General features: G+C 37.8%; 1 protein-coding gene and 1 non-coding gene across 5 annotated transcripts in view; one reads left to right on the top strand and one right to left on the bottom strand.

Annotated features, from left to right (window-relative positions):
- Dennd2c (DENN domain containing 2C) overlaps nt 1-26503 on the top strand; it is a 72768-nt gene that overhangs the window by 21451 nt on the left and 24814 nt on the right. For all 4 annotated transcript variants that reach the window (XR_012439909.1, XM_020178935.2, XM_074050701.1 and 1 more), the window contains 5 exons: nt 17228-18232; nt 18944-19080; nt 19499-19611; nt 20191-20361; nt 23755-23851. Coding sequence is in view for 3 of the 4 variants with exons in the window: in XM_020178935.2 (XP_020034524.2) it covers nt 17415-18232; nt 18944-19080; nt 19499-19611; nt 20191-20361; nt 23755-23851 (1336 nt within the window). In the remaining variant the exon portion in view is untranslated. The remainder of the gene's footprint in view (nt 1-17227; nt 18233-18943; nt 19081-19498; nt 19612-20190; nt 20362-23754; nt 23852-26503) is intronic.
- On the bottom strand, nt 7020-7210 carry LOC141415120 (U2 spliceosomal RNA). Its single transcript, XR_012440145.1, has one exon. It is a non-coding gene; the product is annotated as a U2 spliceosomal RNA (small nuclear RNA).

The raw sequence follows: 26503 nt of genomic DNA on the forward strand, positions 1-26503 counted from the left end.
ATGGCCCTGAGTTCAAATCTCAGTACTTCAAAAAAAAAAATCCAGTGGCTTTACAAATTAAATGATACATAATATAAATATATTCAGTAGAAAATTCAAAAACAGCAACTGTGTGTGCTTCCTCACAACAGCCTTATAAAGATTAAGAAGTATCTGTATTTTTTGTGGGAGTGGATAAAATCATGCATTAGTTAATCTCTTTGTGCCTCATTTACTCATCTAAAAGGAAGTTTTCAGTAGTGTCTAGCTCATGGAGTTATTAAAAATTAGATGAGTTACTTTTGACAAAGTGAGCATTATCTATACGGTAATTGTGATGATGATTCTATATAGATGTAAGAGTGAGCTTAGAAGGATTAAGTAATTTGACTAAGGCTACAAAGCAAGAGCCGGGTCTGGTGGTGTTTGAACCCTGTGTAACTCCGTAGCTCTGGACTGCTAAGAGTGTTGATTATCTGGTATTACTGAAATACATGGAGAAAGGAGCAAGGCAAAGTGTCAGCAGTCATGTTAGAATCAGAAGGTGAAAAACTTTTAAGGCGTATGGACTTTATGTTATCTCTGGTACATCATGAACTATTTACGTATTTAGTTTTATTTAAAGCAGAAACTACTTTTAAAAATATCCAAACTTTGAACATATTTTGTGTATGTACCATGAAAACACAGGTGTATGTACTTGTGACATTTTTTAAAACTTTAAAACTCTACATGGTAACTTTTCTCATCCTTTTCAGTATTATCTGTTGGCTGTAGTTGCTTGTTTTGCCATTATGTTAGTATTGACTTGCATCCCTAAGTAGTAGTAGCAAGGGTCAAACAATTAAGATAAATTTATAGGAAGAATTTAATACAGTCATCTCCCAGTATCTGTGGGGGGTTGGTTCCAGAACCTTATTGATCATACCAAACTCTTGTGGATGCTCAGGTTCCTTATATAAAATGGCTCAGCATTTTCATATAACCTATGGATATTTTCACTGATGCTCTAAATCATCTCTGGCATATATTACCTAATACAGTGTAAGTATCACGTAGGTAGTTATTAGTACATTGTTTAGGGAATAATGACAAGTACATGTTTAGTACAGATCACATTTTTTTTCAATCCACAGTTGGTTATGTCCACAGATGCAAAAAGATACAGAAAGGCAACTGTATTCAGGAAATGATGTCCACTGACTTAATTTATTTCTGTAAACTGGTGGTAGTGGGAGGTATTATTCAGTTTTGATGGCAGGATCTTGGTCTAGTTTTTGAAAGTTGGTTGTTCTTTGGAAGTATGGCTTGGCAAATAACTTGGTAGATTATGGAGCACCCCCAAAAGACTTGTGACTTGATCATACCTAATTTCAGAAATAGCATTCTGGTAACAACAATGGAGTGGATTGAGACAGAAGTCTGGGAGGCTATATAGGAGACTGAGAAAGAAGGGTATAAACTAAGGTCACTGTAATGGGAACAGAAATGAAAGGAGACATATTTGTCAAGATGTATACTGATACCCGCATACATACAGTGTTTAAATAACTTGACATAGGGTGATAACCTCTATTAAGCACTTGTATTGTACACGATACCTTAAATATCATTTCATTTATCCTCCTAATAACTAGTGAATATTATTCCATTGATACAAATGAGGAAATAAAAGCTCTTGAGAGGTTAAGGAAACAAGGCCATACTGCTAAGTGAATTTCAGAGGATTTAAATCCAGATGTCTGGCTCCAAAGGCTGCATTCTTTGTATGATATACCATGATTCCTGCCTTAGAAATTAAATACATGGTCCCTACCTAAGTTTTCTAACATCTATTTCTATGGTTTGTGTCCTTGATTGCTGGGTTGAGCAATTTATTACATCCCCTAGGAACAAATTTCCTACATTTGGAGAATCTTATTCCTTTCCCACTGTGTAAAAAAGAGACTGTAAGAAGATTTTTATTAAGGAAGCTAAACAGAAAAAGAGCACATTCTCTCCTCAGCCTCACAACTGGCTTTAACCAAAAAGCTACTAAAAATCTGGATGTGTTTTATTCTTCTCTAATTCCCTGCTAGAGCTGAATAAGGTAAATCAAAAATAGCTGAAATTGCAGCCAAACTCTTTCCTTCTTCGAGATTTAAAAAGTAGCAACTTGAGATGTTTTAGAGGTTTGGCTAATTCCATGGTGAATTCCATGTAATAAAACTTGACACCCACCCTCAGCTCAACTTTACCGAAGGGAGAAGTTGAATGATCAGCCCTTCAATCTAATTTGCTTGCAAAGGTTTGTGGCCTTAGAAGTAGTAAAACAAAAGAACATCTTATCCTCTACTGTTCTTTTTAGACAATTTAAAATAAAACAGTAAGGACTGGAGGTGTTAGTAGTAGAGTGTGTGCTTAACATGTGTAAAGACCCTGGGTTCCATCCCTAGCACCAAATAAAACAAAATAATAATACACTAGAAGAAATAGGAAAATACAAGTCATCGTAAAGAAAAAAGAGTCAATACAAAGAAGTCTGAAGATGAGCTAGTTGTTTGAACTGGCCATGAGGAACGTCAAGATTATTATAACCATTAAATAGTATGCAATAAAAATGAGTATAATAAGTAAAGAGATAGAGTGTTTCGGGAGACAAATGGAAATATCAAAAAGAGGACTGAGTCCTAGGGGGTGTGGCTCAAGTGGTAGAGTGCTGGCCTGGCAAGTGTGAGGCCCTGAGTTCAGTCCTCTGTACTGCAAAATAAATAAATGAACAAGAGAGGGAGAGGGGAGGAAGTGAAAATTTAAAGCTGAAAAGCAGAATAAGTGAAATAAAAATTCTTAGAGAAGCTTAAAAGTAGATTAAACTTCTTTTGGTAGAAGAAATGACTAGTGAACTTAAATGTCCATAGAATTTATCCAGATGGAAATTCAGAAAGAAAAAACAGGAAGTGATGAATAGAGTAAAATAAAATGGAATGTTATTGGTAATGTGGGTTGGAGTCTCAGATGATGAGGAGAGAGAGAATGGGACAGGGAAAAAACTTTGAATTTGATGGAAAACATCAACTCCAAATCTAAGAAACTACAAACCTCACACAGGATAAATATAAAGAAAACTGCACTCAGGCTTATCATAAATTGCTGAGAAGCAGAGATAAAAAGACAATTATAAAGCAGTTAAAGAGGAAAAAAAAAAAAAAACCATACTGCATCCAGGGGCACTAGCCTAAAAGAGTTTGCTGGCCTCACATGAGAAGCAGTGCAAACTAAGTCAAAAGAATGACCACTTTAGGGCTGAGGGTGGAGCTCAGTGTAGAACACTTGCTTATCATGTGTGAGGCCCTGGGTTCAATCGCCACACACACACAGAGACAGCTTTAAAAACTAAAATACTGTCCCAAATTGAAAGTGAACTAAGTTATTTTGGATTAATGAAAGTGGAGGAATTTTGTGACCAGCAGGTCTGTATTACAAGAATTGTTTAAGTAAGGGTGAGAAAACAGAGATTAATAAAAATTTACAGAGAAGAAAACTAAAACCCAGAATAGTGACTGTGTTAATAAGTTGCAGGGTGAGGACTAAACTCCATTCCTTCTGAGTTCTAGTCCTGTTCTCTTTGTTTGGGAACCAGTGCAGTGTGTTGAGTGGAAGAAGCAAGGGGAGTGAGTGATCACATTCAGACCAGAACTCCAGCCCCACCAGCTGTTGGGACCTTGGACTCTTTGATAGCTATTTATTTCCATTTTTCGGTGAAAAATTTGGCACAGAGAAATCAGTATCTACTTTACATGGTTGATGGGAGGATTGTAATGTTCACTGAAGTCACTTTCACTCTATAGACATAAAATAAATACTGTTTCTCCTAATGTCTGTCTACTGTACTATCCTGCCTTTTTTTTTCAATGAATTTTTTTGAGGAGATCATTTTCCTTAGGGATTTTATCTCACCTCTTTCCTGAAATGTCATCCTATGGACCAATAATGATTCTGTTTCCATGTGGCTAAGTAGTTGGAATCCTTTAGTCAACTATTTTTTTTTTTCAACTAAACAGTCATTTTTTTGGCACCAGACCTGAAACTAGTGTTTTAAAAATAGCCATGAATATCTAAGCTCATTTCCCAGGACAAAAGAAGAGCTAAGAGTGTAAGTAAAACTGCAGTGAGTACTATATATTCCTTGGGGCCTGAATGTCTTAGTGAGGAAGAAACCTCAGATGATTTAATATTCAATGTGGTTGAGCTCAGTTCCAGAGAAGACATGGATTTAGTCCACTGGGGGAAGGAAGGGAGAAGTGTGGCTGTATGACAATTTATTTTAGATGACCAGATCCAACTCTGTTCTGAGAAAGTAATCCTGCATCTATAGAATTTTGGCTTGAATTCAAAGACTGGTTTTTGAATAGAATGATTAACACGTCATACTCACCATTCATTCACAGCTTTCTTATTACAAATAAGAAGCTTGTTAAATCTAGTCTCTAGCAGCAAGCCCTATGTGAAATTTTGACATGAGATGTTTTACTGAAAGGTGGTCAGATTGCCTCCCAAGTGAGATGCCCTGCATTTGGATTCTGCTCACTGCAGTAACTTGTATTCACATGATTTAATTGATTCTCACTCCATTATCAAGACACAGAAGACTAGCATTACTCTGAGGGACAATATCTTCAACAAAGGAGACCATTTCTTTTAAAATTTCATATTGGCAGTGTTTTCACTTGAAGTACTCATATTCAGGAAGTTAAGTCCACTTGACTGTTTTGGTTGTTTTTTTAATGAGAAATAATGAGAGAACTCAATGACTTTAGTAGGGTAGAGAAAAAAATGTGAATTTTGTTTTTTTTTTTTTTTTTGTGGTAGTGGGGTTTGAACTCAGGGTATTGCACTTGCTAGGCAGCTGTTCTACCACTTGAGCCACCTCTCTAACCCTTTACTGTGAAGTAGAAGAAAGACCTTTTAACCTGGGCAATTCATTTAGTTCTGAGCTTAATGCTCTGGTCTGTAAATAATGTATGTACAGTAATATGTATCAGCATTGTAAGGAGGAGGAAAGGAGACAGATTAACTGAAAGTGCTTTGTAACAGAAAATTGTATAGCAAAGTAATGACATGAATGACATTTTTTAAACATCTTTAAAAGTCAGAATGAAATAAAGATAACTATATGGAGAAATTCCTAGCATTGCTTTCATGCATATGTGTATTATAACCCATATTGGTTCATCTCTACCAAACCTCTTCGCTACTTCCTGGTCACCTTCCCATAATGGCCTCTTGTCAGTTTAAGATTACTTTTTTCAGTCCTCTACAGTGAGCTCATCAACCACATTCAAGTTTTAGGTTTCCTTTCCTTTCCCTGTTCCTCCTGTACACATTCTCCCCTTAGTGTGTGACCCATGTCCAATGATATTACTGCATTTGTTTTAGATCTAAAGTCCTCATATGAGGGAAAATACACAATTTTTGGCTGCCTAAGCCTGGCTAACTTCACTTAAAATGATGTTCTCCTGTTCCATCCATTTACTTGGGAATGACAAAATTTCATTCTTCTTTGTGGCTGAATAAAATTCCATTGTGTATAAATACCCATTTTCTTTCTTATCGTCTCATGTTTTCTCTTCAAAAAAATTGAAGAACAAGAGGACAGAACAGGTTCTGCCTGGAAGTGAGAGGGGGTTGAGGGGAAGGGGGTGGGGATAGGGGGAGACGTGACCCAAACAACGTATACACATATGAATAAATGTAAAAACAATTTTAAAAAGTCAGAATGAAAGCCAGGCTTGGTGGGGCACACTTGTAGTCCCAACTACTCAGGAGGCTGAGGCAGGAGGATCAGTTGAGAGCAGGAGCTTGGGCAACATAGCCCCCATCTCAAAAAGTAAAAGTGATTTCATTTGTACTAGAACAAAAACCCACAGAAATTCCAGATAGTACTTAGATATTTTATCTTTCATCACTTTTTTAATTTTAAAAATTAACTGTGTTGAGATAATTTTGTACAATAAAATGCACCCCTTAGAAAGTATCATCAGTGAATTTTGGCAAATGTGTTCATTCATGTAACACCACCTCTATCAACATGTAATATGTTCTCTTACCCTACTCCTGGCCCTGGGCAACCACAGTGATGTCCTTTCTTTCGTTGAATGCTAATTTGTTACAGAGTTATACCTACAATATGTAGTGTTTTGTTTCTGCACAATATTTTTGAGACATCTCTGTGTTGTTGTGCATATCATTTTTTCGTATTTATTGCTGAGTAATAGTCCATTGTATAAATATACCCCAATTTGTTTATGCATTCACCTGTCTATGGCCTTTGGGTTGTTTTAGTTTGGGACTATTATGAATAAAACTGCTATGAATAATCATGTCAAAGTATTTGTGAAGATATGTGTTTTCCTTTTGTGTGAAATAACTACCAGTGAAATTGTTATGCCATATGGTAGTGGTATATTTAATTAAAATTCAATTTAGAATTAAAGCAACTGGCTAGCTATTTTCCAAAGTGATTATACTGATTATACCAGCAATGTTTGAGAGTTCCAGGTACTGCAATACTTAAAATCGTCATTCTTTTAAATTTAAGCCATTCTAGTGCGTATGTAGGGGTATCTGTGTTTTAATGTTCGTTTCCTTAATGACTAATAGTGGTGTGCATCTTTTCATGTGCTTTATTGGTTACTCATAAATCTTTTGTAAAATGTCTGTTCATATCTTACTCATACTCTCATGTTGTAATTGTAGTGTTTGACATAGCTGTAATAGTTAATATGGTGTGTATTTTAAATCCTCAGATATACACATACATCACATATATATTTTTTATCATTGTCTGTGGCTTGCTCATTTTTTTTGGCAATACTGGAGTTTGAACTCAGGGCCTCATGCTTGCTAGGCAGGCACTGTAGCAGTTGAGTCATATCCCCAGCCCTTTTTTGTGATGGAATTTTTTGAGATAGGGTCTCGAAAACTCTTTGCCTGGCTGGCTTCAAACTGTGACCCTCCTGATCTCTGCCTCCCCAGTAGCTAGGATTGCAGACTTTTTTTTTTTTTTGTGCACCGTTCCTGGAGGTACTGCAGTACCAGGCCGATGCATGGAGTGGATGGAGCAAGCTCCTATTCCATCTTGTAGTTCCAAAAATCCATTTAATGAATTGTCCTCGGATAGAGGACGTATCAGATATTAAACTGATAAGAACAGATACTACACTTGATCTTAGCCAAAAGGCTGAGAAGCGATGATTACAGACTTTTGATGAAGTCCCTTACAAATTTTTTCTTTTATGGTAAATGCTTATTTTTTCTTTTATTATTATATATGTGCATACAAGGCTTGGGTCATTTCTCCCCCCTGCCCCCACCCCCCTCCCTTACCACCCACTCCGCCCCCTCCATCCCCTCCTCACCCCCTCAATACCCAGCAGAAACTATTTTGCCCTTATTTTTAATTTTGTTGTAGAGAGAGTATAAGCAATAATAGGAAGGAACAAGGGTTTTTGCTGGTTGAGATAAGGATAGCTATACAGGGCATTGACTCACATTGATTTCCTGTGCGTGTGTTACCTTCTCGGTTAATTCTTTTTGATCTCACCTTTTCTCTAGTTCCTGGTCCCCTTCTCCTATTAGCCTCAGTTGCTTTTAAGGTATCTGCTTTAGTTTCTCTGCGTTAAGGGCAACAAATGCTAGCTAATTTTTTAGGTGTCTTACCTATCCTCACCCCTCCCTTGTGTGCTCTCACTTTTATCATGTGATCAAAGTCCAATCCCATTGTTGTGTTTGCCCTTGATCTAATGTCCACATATGAGGGAGAACATATGATTTTTGGTGTTTTGGGCCAGGCTAACCTCACTCAGAATGATGTTCTCCAATTCCATCTATTTACCAGCAAATGATAACATTTCGTTCTTAATCCATTCGTCAGTGGTGGGGCATCTTGGCTGTTTCCATAACTTGGCTATTGTGAATAGTGCCGCAATAAACATGGGTGTGCAGGTGCCTCTGGAGTAACCTGTGTCACAATCTTTTGGGTGTATCCCCAAGAGTGGTATTGCTGGATCAAATGGTAGATCAATGTCTAGCTTTTTAAGTAGCTTCCAAATTTTTTGCCAGAGTGGTTGAACTAGTTTACATTCCCACCAGCAGTGTAAGAGGGTTCCTTTTTCCCCTCATCCTCGCCAACACCTGTTGTTGGTGGTGTTGCTGATGATGGCTATTCTAACAGGGGTGAGGTGGAATCTTAGCGTGGTTTTAATTTGCATTTCCTTTATTGCTAGAGATGGTGAGCATTTTTTCATGTGTTTTCTGGCCATTTGAATTTCTTCTTTTGAGAAAGTTCTGTTTAGTTCACTTGCCCATTTCTTTATTGGTTCATTAGTTTTGGGAGAATTTAGTTTTTTAAGTTCCCTATATATTCTGGTTATCAGTCCTTTGTCTGATGTGTAGCTGGAAAATATTTTCTCCCACTCTGTGGATGGTCTCTTCAGTTTAGAGACCATTTCTTTTGATGAACAGAAGCTTTTTAGCTTTATGAGGTCCCATTTATCTATGCTATCTCTTAGTTGCTGTGCTGCTGGGGTTTCGTTGAGAAAGTTCTTACCTATACCTATTAACTCCAGAGTATTTCCTACTCTTTCCTGTACCAACTTTAGAGTTTGTGGTCTGATACTAAGATCCTTGATCCATTTTGAGTTAATCTTGGTATAGGCTGATATACATGGATCTAGTTTCAGTTTTTTGCAGACTGCTAACCAGTTTTCCAAGCAGTTTTTGTTGAAGAGGCTGCTATTTCTCCATCATATATTTTTAGCTCCTTTGTCAAAGACAAGTTGGTTATAGTTGTGTGGCTTCATATCTGGGTCCCTGGGTCCTCTGTTCTGTTCCACTGGTCTTCATGTCTGTCTTTGTGCCAGTACCATGCTGTTTTTATTGTTATTGCTTTGTAATATAGTTTGAAGTCAGGTATTGTGATACCTCCTGCATTGTTCTTTTGACTGAGTATTGCCTTGGCTATTCTTGGCCTCTTGTGTTTCCATATAAATTTAACAGTAGATTTTTCAATCTCTTTAATGAATGTCATTGGAATTTTGATGGGAATTGCATTAAACATGTAGACTACTTTTGGGAGTATCGACATTTTTACTATGTTGATTCTTATGGTAAATGCTTTTTGTGTCAGATGTAAGAAATCTTTTTCTTCCCCAAAGTCATTAAGATTTTTTTTTCTGTTTTTTTCCTTCTAAAAGGTTTATAGTTTCAGCTTGTGATAATACTTCATGTTAGTTTTTATAAAATGGTGTGGGTGAGAGCCCAGGTTCATTTTTTCTGTATCAGTATTCATCTGATTCTCATTTTGCAGGAGCTCTACCACTGGAGCCACACTCCCCCGCCCCTCATGTTTTTGCCTGCGGTCAGCCTTGTCCCTCAGTCCTTCTGTCTAGGCCTCCCCAGCATAAGGCACTACACCCAGTTTGTTAAAATTGGGTTCACTCATTTTTTTCTCGAGCCACCACCCTCTCAGTTTTTGCCTCCTGAGTAGCTGGGATTATAGGTGTGAGCCACCTGCACCTGGCTGATTTTAATTCTTTAAAATATGTTAAGTCTTAAGGCTGGGGGTATGGCTCAAGCGCAAGGCCCTGAGTTCACCCGCGCACATGATTTATTAAGTAGTATTTTGTGGTTCAGAATGTGGTCTGTTGGTGAATGTTCTGTGTCTGCTTGAACAGAACATGTACTTTATTAGTATTGGGTATTATGTCACTTCTGGAAATGGCATTTGTGTCAAGTGAATTGATAGTGTTCAAGTCTTGAATGTATTTACTGATTTTTTGACTTTTTATTGTGTCAGTTACTGATGAAAAGTCATGGACTCTCCACCTGAGGTTGTGGATTTGCCTCTTTGTCCTTTTGTTTTTTTTGCTTCTTTCATCATGAAACTCTTACTAGGTACATTAAGATTTTCTTGATGAGTTGACTCGATTATCTGTCTGAAATATCCCTCTTTATCTCTCCTAATATTTCTTGGTCAGGAATCTAAGCAAAATTCATCTTTTTTTTTTTTTTATGGTACTGGGAATTCAAGTCAAACCCTGAGCTTGCTAGGCAAGTGCTCTACCACTTGAGCCACATCCCCAGTCCTTTTAAGAGTTTTGTTTTGTTTTGTTTCTCACATAGGTTCTTGCTTCCTTTAGCAGGCTGGCCTCAAACCTGGATCCTGTCTCTCTCTGTCTCTCAAGTAACTGGAATTACAGGCATGTATCACCAAGCCTGGCAGGGAATCTTCTTTGTCTGACATTAATATAACCAATCCAGCTTCCTTATATTAGTGCTTACTTAAGTGCTTATATCTCTTTACTTTAAGACATGTGTGTCTTTGTATTCAAAGTGCATTTTTTATAGACAGCATAGTTAGGTCTTGCTTTTTTTGTCAAGTTCAATAGCTTTAAGTGTAGTCCATTTACATTTAATGCAATTATTGATAAAGTCAAATTTAAGGGTACCATCTTGTTATTCATTTTGTTTGTCCCTGTGGAATTGTTTTTATTGTGGTAATGGTGGTGAATTCCTCTCCCCCATCTTTTTTGAATGAATTGAGTATATTTTTAGAATTACATTTGATTTTTTTTTTTTTTGGTAGTACTGGGATTTGAACTCAAGGCTTCATGTTTGCTAGGCAGGTGCTCTTACCACTTGAGCCACTCCTCCAGTCATATTTGATCTTTATTGATTTTTTTAACTGTTCGTTTTTTTTCTTTTAGTATTTACATTAGGGATTACAACATATAACTAACCTATTACTTCCTATGTGAAGTGAGGAGCTTAGAACACCATATTTCCATTTTCCTCTTCCTCCTTTGTGCTTTTCTTCCTTTTACTTCCATGTTGTTATAAATCCCACAGTGCATCAGTCAGTCACCTTTTAAAGAGATTAATAATGAGAAAAAGAAGTCTTTTATATTTATCTACCTGTACCATTTCTGGTTCTCTGCATCCTTTGCTTAGATCAAGATTTCTATCTGGTGTCATTGCTCTTCAACTGGAAGAACTTTCTTCAACATTTCTAACATTGTAGACAAGGCTAGCTTCAAGAGCATACTACCAATTTAGTACCCTGGGCCCTAATTTGCAGTACTCAGAGATTTTATGCTCTGTGCTGGCTGCCTTGAGAATCTTAATAATTTCATTTTTTGTGTGTGCTTTATTTCATTGTTCATTTTGGTTTTTGAGGCAGAGGTTCACTAGATAGCCCAAACTGGCCTAGAACTTGCTATGTAGCTGAGGCTGGCCTCAAACTCATTAGCTAGGAAGGCACTTGAGCCATGTCTCACCCTTAGCCTCAAATTCACCATCTGTGCCTCAGCCTCCTGAATGCTGGGGTTATAGGTGTGTGCCACCACGCCCAACCAAGTTTATGTTTTATTCGTGAAATTTGTTGAGACAGTAGAGCCTTGGGGCCTCAATTTATAAATGGTTCTACCTTCTGATACCTATGGGGAGGATTCTTAGCTACCTTCTCCAGCCCCTTAGCACACCTGGCTTCTTCTCTCTGCCCCCATACTGTAGTCACTAGTGCCCTTGGCCCTGAGCATGTGAGGTTGAAGTTGGAATGTGTGACCCGTGGGTATCTTGAGGCAGGGCTGACAGTGACTGTGTGGCCTCAAGCTGGCTGAACCATGGTGGGCAGCAGGGAGATGCTTTACCTTTGCAGAGATGAGCCTCTTGTCTACCCCTGAGTCAGATCTGAGACTCTTGTGGACAGAGGTGTAAAGATCCTTGGGGGTCATCTGTCCGTCATAGGTTGGAGTAGGAGGCACGTAGGACGTCCTGACAGGACTTCCCTGGGCCCTGCCATGGCCAGAACATTAGCATGTGGATTTGGCAGTTGGCAGAACGGGGCATTAGTAGTCAAGTGAGCGTGCCTGCTCCACATCATGGGATTGGGCTCTCAGAGCTCCTGTGAGGATCTGCACTTACCCTATAAGGCCTCTTCCCAAGAACGTTCTCCTGGCTGTCTCCGTGCCTGGAGAGATCACCTCTCCCTCCTTCTCTCCTGAATCTAGCTTGTGTTTTTCTCTTTGGGCAGCTTGAGGTACCTGCCAGGAGAAATAGCTGTCAGGGCTAGGCAGATATGAATTGTTTATCTTCAGTGATTCTTCATACAAGGAAAATGCTCTGGAAGTTTGCACTTCAGATGGGCACTGCACAATATATAGATGAATTGTAAAATTCAGGCTATCAGTATAATTGTTTTTATTTAAGAGAACATTAAATAGTGAATAAAAATACATAACTTGAGAAAGAGGCTGTAGAAGGGGGAAAAGGGCTTTATATATATATATGTATATATACATAATTTGTATATGTATAATTTTTTTTGAGACTCTTTTCCTGCCTTTTGAACAAGAAGCCTCACATTTCCTATTTGTACTTCAACCCCCAAATTATGTTGCTGGCTGAGTGCTGGTCTGCTGTTGGGATCTTACAGCAGTTGTTTAACTGAAAGTGTCTTTATTTCACCTTCATTTTGAAGGATAGTCTAGAACTCTAGATTCACAATGCTTTTTCTCTCAGTTCTTTAAAAGATTTCCAGTGTTTCCTGGTTTACCTTGTTTCCACTATATGAAATCATGTATTTTTTTTTTCTCTGGCTACTTTTGTCTCATTGTTTAGGCCAGGGTGGCCTTGAACTCTCTATGTGGCCCAGGCTGGCCTCAAACTCGTGATCCTCCTGCCTCAGCCTCTCCAATGCTGGTATTGCAGACATGTGCCACCATGTTTCTGGCTACTTCTTAAGATTTTCCTCTTATCACTGCTTTTTCACAACTTAATTATGTTTTGCCTTCTCCAGGCTGTCCTTAAGTATATCCTTTTTGGAGTTCATAGAACCTGTTAGATCTATAAGTTTATAGAGTTTTCATAAAACTTAGAAAAATTCATTCATGTAACTTGAAATATTTATTTTCTGCCCTCTTTCACTTCTGGAACTCAAGTTATATGTAGGGCAAACCACTTGATCCTTCCCTGTGAGGCTATTTTGGATTTGTTTTTATTTTAGCCTTCTTTCTGTGCTTCAGATCTTCTTTGGTTTTGTTTTTATGGTTTCTGTTAACTTTACTGGTCATTTCTTCTGAAATATCTTAAATATTCAACCCATCCAGTGAATTTTTCATTTCAGAAAGTGTATTTATATTTAGTATAGACAAATAGCATATATTATTAAATAAACACTTGATTTATTTTGTATAAAGCATTAAATCTGCAACTAAACTTTCATAAAATGTTTAACATAAATAAAGGACCTTATTACACTTTTATACATCTCGTTCAGTAGGCTTGCGTCAGAAAGGCAGTTTCTGATGAAAAGACTTCAGTTAAGTCACTAAGTATTGAATTCATTGGATATTCACACTCTACCTCTGAAAAAAGGCAAAGTTTGCTTCTATTGGGCAATTTCTCATGATTTTAGTGTTTTTACTGCTCATGCTGAGTGTAGCATATAAAGAAAACCTTCTAACTGCAAAAAGACTATTTAAAACTTTTACATAAATAACAAACATCACTGTCCAGATCAGAGAGCATCTCAGAAGCTGGTCATTCTGTTTTTCTTTTATTTTTCTTTCTCTGTGTGTGTGTGTATATATATGTATATATTTATTTATTTTAATTATTATTTGTGGTACTGGGGTTTGAAGTCAGGGCCTAGTGCTTGCTAGGCAGGCACTCTTATCACTTGCGCCGCGTCTCCATTCCCAATTTGTATTTCTTTTTAAAAAAGGTGTGTTGAACTTGTTCTCCTGATGAAATGGTTGGGAAAAAAAAACAAAACTAAATTCAGTACCATAAGAGATCTGTGAACTTGTGTAGTAAGGAAAAAGAAAGAAAGAAAGGAAGAAAAAAGTCCTGAACATCATTTTTGCAGCCAGAACATGTTGCTGTTGTTCACTATCAGAAGGGAATTCAGAAACCTGCAAGGACGCCATGTCTGTGTTTAGGGTGGTGAGCAGTGTGTCCTGGACACCAGGCTCTGTGCAGGTCTTATGTGCTAAAGACTGACAATAGTAGGGTGCACATTTATCTTCTATATTTTTGCAGGTTTGTAGTTACTTCCAGGGGAAGGCAGGTTTCATCCAGTTACTCTAACCATTGCCAGAAGTGAGTATCTTTCTAGTCCTTTCATCAGTTTTCTTTTTTTGTTTTGTTTTGTTTGTGGTACTGGAGTTTGAACTCAGGGCCTCACACTTCCTAGGCACATGCTCTACCACTTGAGCCACTCTGCCAGCCCAGTTTTCATTTTATTTGAAGTAAAATTTATATATCATAAATTAACCCTTTTGCCTGTCATCATTTTGTAAATCAGCTTTTAAAATGTTTGAAATTTTTCTCTAAGTTATTATGCCAGATACTTATGTAATTAAATAAAATATTTTAAATAATTTGGAGAAATTTGCTGTACACAAGGCTTGAACTAGTATTCTTTCTCAGTATTTAGTTTACCTGAATGGATTAGGATTGGTTTCCTTTTTAGTATGCTGAAAGTAGGTCTGTAACCTATTTTATAAGTTATATTTTAAGAGCTGATAAACTCTGTTATACTTCTTATATGAAAGTAAATGCACAGAAGAGCAATTAAATATGAAAACACAGGAGCCTGATTACAAATCCCCTCCAAGCATTCTGTTCATTATACTTTTAAAAATGCTTTTGATTTTTCATATTTATATTTTTTTGTGCTGTTGAGGGATTGAATGACCACTGCTAGCTCTTCTGTTGAGATCACCCATTGTGGTCATACTTTTGTGAGTTCTTCCTGACTTCAGTAGTCTAATAGCTGGAGAAGTCATTGACTCATTTTGTGGTATTAAGAGAAGAAACAAAAAATTTTAAATTGGGGAAGCTCTTCATTTTTCTCAGCCCATTTCATTTAGAAATGTGGAGGCAAGCTTGAAAAAGCTTGGGTCAAATAGGTATTTATTGGCTAAATTTAAGGAGTTTTCAAAAGATGAAGCTTGGAAGAGACCCAGAGCTTGAAGCCTGAGCATCACTTTGTCCATGGTGGAGGTCAAGACATGGAGCTGAAGGATCATGTAGGCTGGGAGAGCCATGGGGGAGGAGGTGCTGGGGGCAGGGCAGGTGGCTGACATGTTGAGGCAACTTTTGTTTGGCAAGTGATACTTTTTGAATGGGACCATATCCCAACCTGTATGTGAGAATAGGCAAGCCATATTATAAAGAGAAAGACTGACAATAGTCATAAAATGCATTAAAACTTTTGTTTTTGCTTGTTTCCTTTTGTAGGGCCAGGAATCAAACCTGGGGCCTTGGCATGCTAGGGAAGTGTTCTACCACATAGCCACATGCCCAGCCCTTTGATTTTGCTTTGAGACAGAGTGTCACTCTGCTGTAGCCCAGGTTGGCCCTAGACTCGTGCTCCTGTCTCTGCCTTCTGAGTGCTGGGATTACAGGCATGGCACCACTACACCTGGCTTAAAACTATGTCTGAGGTAGTTCATTTTTTGAAAGCTGTGATGAGTTACTGCATACATTAAGCACAGGTAGGGTATCTCTGATTGCTGCTTGTATTAGCAGTGTCTTCTGCTGTCATGCCCTCTGTTGCCAGTGAAGCACCGCTGGTACACCTCATCCATATTTGTGTGTGAATTCTATAGATTTAGCCATCTGGTGCCAGCTAAAATTTTAAGTTTATAAAATTTTTGTAACTCTGGCAATTTTTTTCTTTTTTTTCCCCTCAATTTGACTCATTCACACTTAAAACATGTTAACCAGGGGAAAGTAGAGAAAGGGTTAACAAGGACAGAAACCTTTAGGAATCTCCCAAGAGCCAGACAAAAAGCCTGTCTTGTCTGTAGTGAAGAAAACCAGAGTTTAAAGACACTCTAAAATCCTTAGGAACCCCTATTAACCATCAGATTCAAGAAGAGGATCTTGAGTAATCAACAGAAACTAGATAGATCTCTGCATTCTACACATTAGTCTTTTATCAAGAATTTGGTGTGGTTTTGATACTTTTTCCACTCACATAAGTTTGATTTCTTAAAGATTCATTAGAATGATTTTCTTTGAATTAGACTATCACCAAGGTTTATTTGCTGGTAAAGCTGGTTTTCCTACAGACTTGTGGGAATGGTTTAAATGAAAGTTGATAGAAATTCTGAAGAGCAGTTTCTCTGCCAAGAATAAGTTGTGTGTGTGTGTGTGTGTGTGTGTGTATTTGTGTATTTGTGTGTTGCATGTATATCAGTTTTGGTCAGCTGTACTGAGGGAGCTGGGCTAAGATATTTTCCTGCCTGCTAATCAGGGCCACACAGACGAAGCTCAAGGAAGGATGACCCTACCTCAGAAGTTTTGAGTCAATTGCTATTTATAACCAGTAGGCAGTAGATCTGGAGAGCAGGTCTTTGCTCAGTTGGTAGGAAAAGTTTTCTGCCAAATTTTACATTTAAGGAAACAGTTTATGGCTTAACTGACTGATGCCTCTGTGAGAAAGGAAGGAGTGTGACAGTGACTGTATTTTTTGCTGATTTGGGTCAGGGGTGTGGTGGCATAGCTGTGGGAAGCTCAGTCAGTGACAAAATAGGTGATTACATTTTAAAGCAGTGGTAAGTAATGGGTGCCTGGGACTCTCTTGAGCAGTGTCTGGAACCCTGTGCAGCTAATAGTAAAGTTGAAATCAGGATGTGCAGTGGTTATTAACAGAAAGGAGGACGACATCAACTGTTGGTGTATTTGTAAACTAGCTCTTATCTGGATGTATGTATATTCTTTTTGGTTACTGAACGTGTTTCTGTGTGCATATGCTTTTTAATAATATTCCATTGGTCCTTGTTTCCTTAAGAGAAGGTTTCATAAAGGATAAATTTATGGATGGGAATTGTAGCTTAGTGGTAGAGAGCTTGCTTGGCATGTGTAAAACTCTGGGTTCCATCCCCAGAACTATAACTATATATACAAAACAATATTGTATACTGCTTTGTGTAATTGCTTATAAATCCCATTGTCCCTAACTATAGGAAATTAAATATGGCAGAATATTAAAACTGTAACTTGAGAAATGCCACAGTAATAATTTCTTAGTATTATTATATTGCCATGCGAGGAGTGCCTTGATGGAGTTGAATCACAGGCATATTTTTACATAGGCAGTATAAATGAATTAGTTAGGGATAGGTGGGCAATATTTTACAGAAGATTAGATTAGGATAATACAAAACTGTTTTAACATATTCCTGTTTCATTTTAATAGGATTATCAAGATAAAGTTGTAGCCTTTTTCAACAAGGATCAGTGATCAAAATTGTTCTGTTTAAGGGGATATTTCCAAGTTAAACATGAAAGGAAAACACTGGGATCATTTCAGTTCTGACAAGATAAAGAATACCGTATTTCACAGTTAACTTGCAATGGAACCTTTGTAAGATTCATCGTTTGTCATGCACCCAACTGGGAACATGGATGTTGGGTTTTCTCGTTCTGCTGTTCAGACACTGTCAAGAAGCCACTGCAAAAACATCAAACAAAAAATTTCTCAGTGGGAAGGAAGAACTAATGGCGTATCTAATCCAGCTAAGTGGCATCCAAAGGATTTTGGAGTGAGATATAATTATCACCAAGAAATCCTTCCTAAGAAAACTCTAGTTGGTGAAGCAAAGAGCAAAAAGTTGGACGTAACCAACCCCCAAAATGTATGTCTACCTATGAGTGAAGATGCCAAAAGCTATGGTCAAAATGAGGATGTATGTGAGAAACACGAATGTGAAGACACACGCTCCTGTAAAAATGAATCAGAATCCAACTGGGTATGCTCTCGGATCAAACAGATTGAAAGCTGGAAAGTTGCTTTAGATCCAGAGCCTTCATTACCTCCTGGAAACTTCTATACCTCACAAATACTGTGGAAAAAAATAGAAGCACTTCCCCCAGATAAAGTCTTAAATTCTACTTTAGAGCATTGTGACTCTTCAGAAAAAGAACTGAATTTCAGAGTTCTGGATAGTTCTTACGGAATAACCAAGAGCTTAGAAAATATTTATTGCGAAGCTGAGGGGCAAGAATGTAGACCTTCTATAAATCCTTTGCCAAAACCCCGTAGAACATTCAGATATTTATCTGAATCTGGTAGTATGCCACATAAAGAAATAAACTGTGACAAAAAGTACTGTGAAAATAATTATTGTGCAGGATCTTTGGCCTCTTCTCAGGAACCTGAACCAAAGAAATGTGGTGGGAAGATCAGAGGGAGATCTAAAAGGTATGTTTTTATTCTAGGGATAATGATTAGTGAGTGTTTTACTAAGTAAATTTAGTAAACGTTTTACTTACTGAGGAAGTAATCCTTACAGGATTATAGAGCTTCTTTTTCCTTTCAAATGTATTTCTATTCCCCAGTTAAGGTTTATAGGCCTAGTTTGAAAATACAGATGCTGATTAACAAGGAGGGAAAATGAGAAGAGGAAAAAGAAGAAGTTTGGGTAATACCTACAACAATCTTCTGACATAAAAGCATCAGAAAACCTGACAGTTTGTATCTTTAAGAACTTATATGGTGGTGAGCTACCATATTTGTGATCCTGGCTACTTGGGAGGCTAAGATTGAGAGGATCAAAGCCCTGAGTTCAAACTCCAGTCCCACCAAAAATAAATAAGGATAATTACTTTTTAAAAAAGGAATTTACATGGAAGCAAGTACCTTCTTCGACTTCATTTAGTCCCACTTTTAATTAGGAAGTAACTTAATAAAAGAACCTAGTGAAAAATAGGAACGTGATTGTTAAAATCTTCATTTTTTCATGTGCATGAGGGCACCAGCCTAATTTATTATTCTTAGATCTTTGATTTAAAAAAAAAAGCCACCCTTGCAATTTTGCACACAATTCTCTTACTTATCAATTCTTCTGTACCCATGCCAATTTAAAGATTAGGGCTTTTAAAGACATAATTGAAATATCTCTCCTTTCTTAAGGAAATCCTTTGAATTTGAGGATATTCAGCACTTTCGAAATCGGAATTCACAGAAGATTCATGAAGAACTTGGAAGAAATTCTGGTTCAGCACTTTATTATACACAGTCTGAGGATAATATCTATGAGGATATCATATGTAGGTGTACACAGCTTTGCAATTAAACTTAATGAGTGTGCATTTGGTGATGCCCTTAATTATAGTAAGGTATTTTCTTTTAATAATCAACCATGTCTTGTTCTAGGTTTGTCTTTGTGATATGGAAGCCTTTGGTGTATAAATTCTTTTATTCTTTAATGAGTTTTATAATTAGTATAATGGACCATTCAGTTCAGAAGTAAATGTTTGCTGTACAGTATTTTGAGAATTCTTTCAGTCTGGTTGGGCACCAACATCATTTATAAGCTTAACATGCCATCAGTCTTGAGACCTATATCTTTACTGCACTGTAGAATAAGCAAACTGAATGTGGTCAGTTTTATTTCTTTGCTAGCTGTAGTGACATTTCTTCCACGTATTGACGTTCCTCTAAGCAATCTTTTCATTACTTTTAAAGACCCCACCAAAGAAAACCCCTATGAAGATATTCCAGTGCAGCCTTTGCCCATGTGGAGAACCCCTTCAGCATGGAAGCTACTGCCTCCTAAAAGTGCCTTCAGAACACCCAAGGTACTGCCAGAGAGCTAAGGGGAAAAAACATTAGAGTCTTGTTTATATTGTGTGCAAAAGGGCTAAAGTGGCTTAACTGGGGCAAAACTAAGAGCATCAAAATGTGAGGTGTGGCAGTGGAGGTGGCTTTTAGGTAGCATGCAGCTTTTCAATTTCTTTACCTTCTTACTGGGTTTGTTATTTTAGCACTTCAAAAAGAATTTCATGTGAGTATCTTTACATTGGCCATGAACTTTTCACTTCACTACAGTCCTTCTCCCCCCATACATACACTCCCTATTAGTCTCATAGCAGCCTATGGCCCTTTTAAATCCTTTTAGGACCTGCTGGGGTCCTAAAAGACCCTGGATTGAGTTAGAGAAGACTGAATTGTTTTTCTCCGGGAATTTGCTTACATTGTAGTAGGAGAATTTTGGATTGGAAAACAGAGAAGCTACTCTACCAATGGTAAAAGAAATGTATCCTCATTTGACATGATTTTAAGGAAAGATAAATATTTTTCTGGGGTAACTTTGACTTTGCGTGAAAACACAGGCGTTATGTAGATGGTCCTACTTTCCATTGCCCCTTCTGTTTCAGCTTCCTCCCAAGCCTCAGTTCCTTCACCGGAAGACTATGGAGCTGAAGAACTCCCAAGCTTACATACGGTCACAGCTCACGAAGGACACCACTCTGCCTGTCACTCTAACGGAGTGGAAGCTTTTCCGAGCTGGAGAAGTGGCAAACAGGAAAAAGAGAAATCTTCCGAGGGTGAGGAGTCCCATGACTTTCAGCTCCAAATCTTACTTCAGCATTTCCACAAATAACAATAAGTAAATTTTGGATTAAAGTGTATGATAGCTTAGAACTGACGTATTGGAATGAAACAATCTGGAAAGCATCTTTAAGTTTTAAAGTTGTGCTCATGCAAGAGCAGTACATGAATGGCTTTTGCCAGGGCTTCTTTATGAGTCTGGAAACTGATACCAGATGGAGGCTCCGCCTCAGCTACCTCAGCTCTTGTTCACATGGGCTACCTGTCTCAAGTCAGCAAAAGAATCTCCCATGTAAGGGCCATCCAGCAGTGACGTCAGGGCATACTAGCTCACTCACTCCTGTTCCAAAGTGAGTTCAGTTTTGTGCCTGAGTTTATAGATTTTTCAGTGATGACAAAGTATATGTCTGCCTTTCATTTGGGGCAAAAATTTCCAGTCAGGGAGGGAGAAAAGAAATCAAACCATTATGTGGGACTAGAAATTATCAAAACCATATTAAATATATGACTTCTTCCTTATGGGAGAAAAGACAGTAAGTCTTCACATCGTCTTGACTTGAACTGTTATAACTAAAATGAAGAAATTGAGATTACTTGGAGACAGGTATGTGTCTGTCTGTCTTTCTCTCTGTCTATGTAGATATCTATCTATCTTGTTTTGGGCCCAGGCTGGCCTTGATCCTCTTGGGTGCTGGGATTACAGGCATGTACTACCCTACCCAGCCATATATACTTTCTTTTAAGGGAGACACTTAAGAGATTATATGAAAATATTTTTAAACTCTGTTTAACTCAAGATGTTTTCGGGATTCATAAAATATTATGCAGATAATATGCAGTAATGAAGAAATCAGATATTTAAATGTTACTCTTTAATCCCATCTGAATTAGCCATATGTATTCGGTTAACACATAATTTTTATACCTGACTTTAACATTAAACAAAATCACAGCTGCTTCTTGGCTTAGCAATTGTTGATTGGTTCCTTGGGAGATACTCTGTTTCACAGTTCCTTTAATTCTCCTGCTTTGTTTCCTGGTTTTCCTCTTTAAAACTGGAGGTTTCAAGACCTTCCAGGTGTCCTGCAGTAGCTTTCTGTTCAGGTAGCTCATTCTGGCCCTTAAAGGAGCATCCCATGTGGCCAGAAGCAACAGATCATGTGCTCTTGGGGGAAGCAGACAAACTCCTACGGAGCTGCAGTGAAGACTTTTCTCTCTTGGAATGGCATTAACACGTTTAGGAATTGTGGATCAAATCGGATGTGAGGAGGTCCTTGGGGTGCAGCTCAGTGACAGAGTGTTTGCCCCCATGTGTGAGGCCTTGGGCTTGATCCCCAACACTAGAAAACAGACAAACAAATAAATAAGAGAGACTGAAGGGGTTTTGCACTGCTTTTGATGCTTTATGTACTGTGAATCTCAAATTTCGGAAGACCTTTCTGATGGTAGATAATATAATCCAACTCTTCCTTTTCTAGACTATTCCCAAAGATTTTCGAAGTGGGGAAAAAAACAATGGTGATGGACTCTTTTTGTTTCTTTATTTGCTTTTGAGACAGTCTCACTATGTAGCCCACACTGGCCTCAAACTCAAGATCCTCCTGAGTGCTAGGATTATAGGTGTGTACCATTATGCCTGGCTGATGATGAACTCTTAACTATTGAATAGGCTGTTAGTATTTATATCTGTGATCCTGTTTGGATTAAATCGTTTTAGAATGACCTGTATACAGTGCAGATTTTGGCTTTTAGTATCTTTAGGGACATTCCATAAAAAATCATTTATTTCAACTCTGTTGGCTCCAGCTTTCCCTGGAAGTTTAGAAATCATTGATGTAGTCCGAATGCCTACTCTCCACCCTTTCTTTCTTTCTCTGCTATGGAAGTCTGTGTGGGATTGTTTGCTAGAGCTCATCTTCTGATGGTTTATACTGTTTGTGCCATGTGTGTAGAGCAATGTGGTTTCTATCATTTCTTAAAAAGAATATTCTGCAGTGTTCTTTGCAACTAAAAGGTAAATGCAGGCTCCTCTTCCTAGCTCATTACCAAAATTTAAGTTTCTCTCTTTGTCTCTTATCACTACAGCAGTAGTTTCCTTTCCTTTATAATATTTGAATACACTTTGACTATACTTTTTAAGTGGACATTATGCTATTTTGGGTCATTATGAATCCAAAATATGTTATTCCTAGACATCTTTTCTATACTCCATACAACACCTTTTTTTAAATTTTGGATTCTGCTGTTGGTTCTTTGTATTGGTAATGTTTAAGAATGTTGACAATTTTTTCACATGAATGACAGCTATAAAAATCTTTAAGAGACAGACATTTTCCTAATAATTAATGGAAAAGAAAAGAGACAAGCATCCAGAAATGTAGAAAGAATCTACACACTAGAAGCATGTGTTTCTCACATGTTTTTTCTTGTGCTGGACTAGTTCATGGCCTGTTGATTGCCTGGCTTGCTAAAGAAACAGGGACAAATGATAGTCATAGGCACTAAGTTTTAGGCACTAAGTATGTTAAATCAAGATTGATAAGAAAGTATACATGGAAAAATTAGTCTATTGATTCCTTGTTTTAAAAGCATCTGTGGATCAACTTTAGTTTCTTTTTATGTCTGTCTCTCTGTCTCTGTCTTTCTCTCTGTCTTTCTCTCTCTCTCTCTCTCTCTCTCTCTCTCTTTCACACACACACTCACACACACACACACCCCTTTCCCAGAAGCAAAGAAAGGAAACAACTTAAAAATAAATGGTCTGGATTGTACTTGGTTGAGATGCAAAGATAACAGATTAAAGAGTGGAAAAGACAAAAAGCATATACCGGAGTATATTCAAGAGCTCCTATTTTAAAGACATATTTCTAAAATGAATTGTAATATTGATACTCCTAGTAGCAAAGAGTGTGTTCCCTTTGACAAAAGCTTTCCACATGTCAGCATCCTCTGTTTGGGAAGAATTCCTGAAGCAGAAATAACTGAGCCTCACCCTGCCTTCCAAGTGAATGAGTCTTTCCCTTCCTACTCGGGGCAAGTGAAAACTTGAGTTTAATAAAGGCTTGATCACCATCGGGAGTACAATAGCCACTTTGCCTGCATGTTGAGACACAGACTGACAAGGAGTCTCCCTAAGAGGCTGTGCTGGGCTTGTGTGGAAGGGTGATAGGGTCCTTTCCCACTTCCCCTATCTGTGTTATAAGCACTTGGTATCAGAACCACATATCCTCTAACTTGAGCTCATCATTTTAGAGTCAAAATTGACAAATGTAAAGGTTTTTATGTATAAATGGATCTTTTCTTTAAATGAGAAGCTCTAATAATGCTATCAAGTGGCAACCTTGTAGCTGTCAGTTTTAACTTGTATTTTTTGGCCTTTTTTTTTTCAGCTTGTATTGAGGATAGATGACGTATTTGAATCTAAGAGAGGGAAGAAGAGGGTTAAGTTACACCCTTACACTGGAAAGGAAGTGCTTCCCTCGAAAGGTAAGAATAGTATTTGTTCTAGCTTCTGTAGCTAGCGTAGGAGGGAGAGTCATTGTACAACTTCACGTTTGATATGTATTAGAATTTTTGGTTTCCTTTCCTGTCTGCCCAAATTAAGTGTAACCTTTAGGATAAAGGCTGTTCTTCAAATCTTTTTTATTTAATTCTATGCCAAGTAATAAGTATTGGGTGAATAAATAAATGAAGATAATCATGTACCAATAAGACTAGTTTCATGGGTAGTTTGATTTTTTATTTTTATTTTTTTGGTGGGACTGGGTTTGAACTGAGGACTTCTTGCATACAAAGCAGGCACTCCACCACTTGAGCCACACCTCTTCATAGGCAGTTCAGTCATTATTTGGTAGTCTTACATTGATTTAAGCTCATTATCAGTATGGACTCCTCCAGTGGAGAAATGAAAGTATTAGTTATCTATAGACTTGAAGGTATGTGGTTCTCTACTTGTAGTTTTATTTTGCATAAGCCTAGACAAAACTTACCTTGTCTTAATCAAAACACTACATTCATGATGAATTATCAGAATCCTCATATAACACTCAAGTGAGGGCTGGGGATGTAGTTTAGTGAGAGAGTGCTTGCCTAACATGCACAAGGCCTTGAGTTTCATCTCTAGCACCTCAAAACAAAAACAAAACAAATAAAAGCAAAACCAGACCCCAAAACCTTGTGTGAGATTCTTGACTTGGTTGTCTGACAAAGAAAAATTTCCCTTAAAAAAAAAAACTACATTTTAACAACTTACCTATCTGAAAATAAAATCCTCACAGTGTTAAAACTTAAGATTCTATTCTTACTCTGTAATGATCAGGTTTGATTCCCAATCCTGTAAAACAACAACAACAGCAAAAAAAACTGGCCACTATTTTTAATGTGAGTTTTCTTTTTTTGTGGGGGGGGGGGCAGTACTGGGAATTGAACTCAGGACCTTATTCTTGCTAGGCAAGACCTCTACCTCTGCCACTTGAGCCACACTCCCAGGTCTTTGTATTTTCTTTCTTTCATTCCTTTTTCTTTTCCTCCTTCGTTCGTTCTTTCCTTCCTTCCTTCCTCCCTCTCTCTATTCCTGCCTCCCTCCCTTCCTCCCTCTCTCCCTCCCTCCCTCCCCCTCTCCCTCCCTCCCTCCCTCCCTCCTCTCTCCTCCTCCCTTCTTCCTTCTTCTTCTCCTTCTCCTTCCTTCTCCTTTTCTTTTTCTTTTTTTGGTGGGACCAGTATTTGAACTCAGGACCTTGTGCTTGCAAAGCATTTACTCTACCTCCAGTCAATTTTGCTGTTTTTCTTCTGGAGATGGAGTCTTGTGTACTGTTTGCCCAGGCTGGCCTCAAACCAAGGTCCTCCCAATCTCAGCCTCCCAAGTAGCTAGTATTACAGGCATGAGCCACTGGCTCCCAGCAAGTTTTTTGTTTTCTTCTTTTTCTTTTTGTATCTCCTTCATTCACCCTCTCCCAAGTTTTTGTATTTTTCAAAGGCAAATATTAAAACATGTTTTAATCTTCTCCAGAGGAAAAGAAATACTTTGAGCCACCATTAGTAATAATAGCTTCCATTTATAGAAAAAAATAATAGTTTCTTTGCAGATTCTATCATACATGTATGACAAGGGGCCACACTAGGAGTTAGGGACTATCCTGATTTCACAGATGGAGAAGCTGACCTAGAAGAGGAAGTGTAGATCTGAATCCAGGACCATGACCACACCAAGTCTTTTTCTATCATGAACATTCACTCTTAATTTTTCTCATAAGCTTGAATTTTAGCAGTATATCTCTTCTCTGAATGTTGCCTTATCCTCAGCAAGGTTATTACCAAAGAACTTTTATTAGTATAGTTCAGAGCTAAAAAATACAGAAAATGAAAACTGATGACGTATATTGTGTTAGATCCTTTCCAGTGGATTAGTGTTAATTTTCTAAAGAACCTGTGTGGCAAATATTATTGTCACTGTTTTATAGATAAGGAAATAAATTATAAATTACAAATCATGTAAAAAATCAGGACAGTGGGGCCAAGATAAGTACTTGCAGCAGTCATTTTCTCAGATTAACAGGAGTCTGCTCGTATCTGCCCTCCATGTGCTCCACTCCATGTTGGTCATTGCCAATCCCTTACTTTATTTCTGTGCTTTATGCCTGATGAATTAGGATTTCAGTAAATTTGGCTGTAAGGCAAGTTTCATTTTGTTTTGAGATGAGGGTTTTACTGTGAAGCCCAGGCTGGTCTCTAATTCCTAAACCCAAGCAATCCTCCATATTATCTGGGATTGCAAGGGGCACCACACCTAGTTTAAGACAGGTTTTTGAAGAATCAAATCATTTTGTAAACTATATCATTGTTGAAAAGAAATGAAAATTCTTCAAAGTCTTGAATTGCCAACTTCTAACACCGGAAAAGAAAAATAAATAAGTAAAAAGATGCAATCCCATGCAAACCCCAGAAGTGCCAAAAAAAAAAAAAAAAAAGCAGTCCCTCATACATTGTAACCCTTCCCTAAAAGCTCAGTGAAAATAAGCATTTGTCCAGCCTCTGTGACCAACTCCACCAAGGATCAAAGGAGTTTCTCTCATGTCTGAGGATCTCCTGTCTCCATCATCACTGTTCTCTGATTTTCATTTTTCTCCTTAAGCTTTTGTC

The sequence above is a fragment of the Castor canadensis genome, chromosome 12 (assembly GCF_047511655.1).
Source record: "Castor canadensis chromosome 12, mCasCan1.hap1v2, whole genome shotgun sequence".
Taxonomy (NCBI): domain Eukaryota; kingdom Metazoa; phylum Chordata; class Mammalia; order Rodentia; family Castoridae; genus Castor; species Castor canadensis.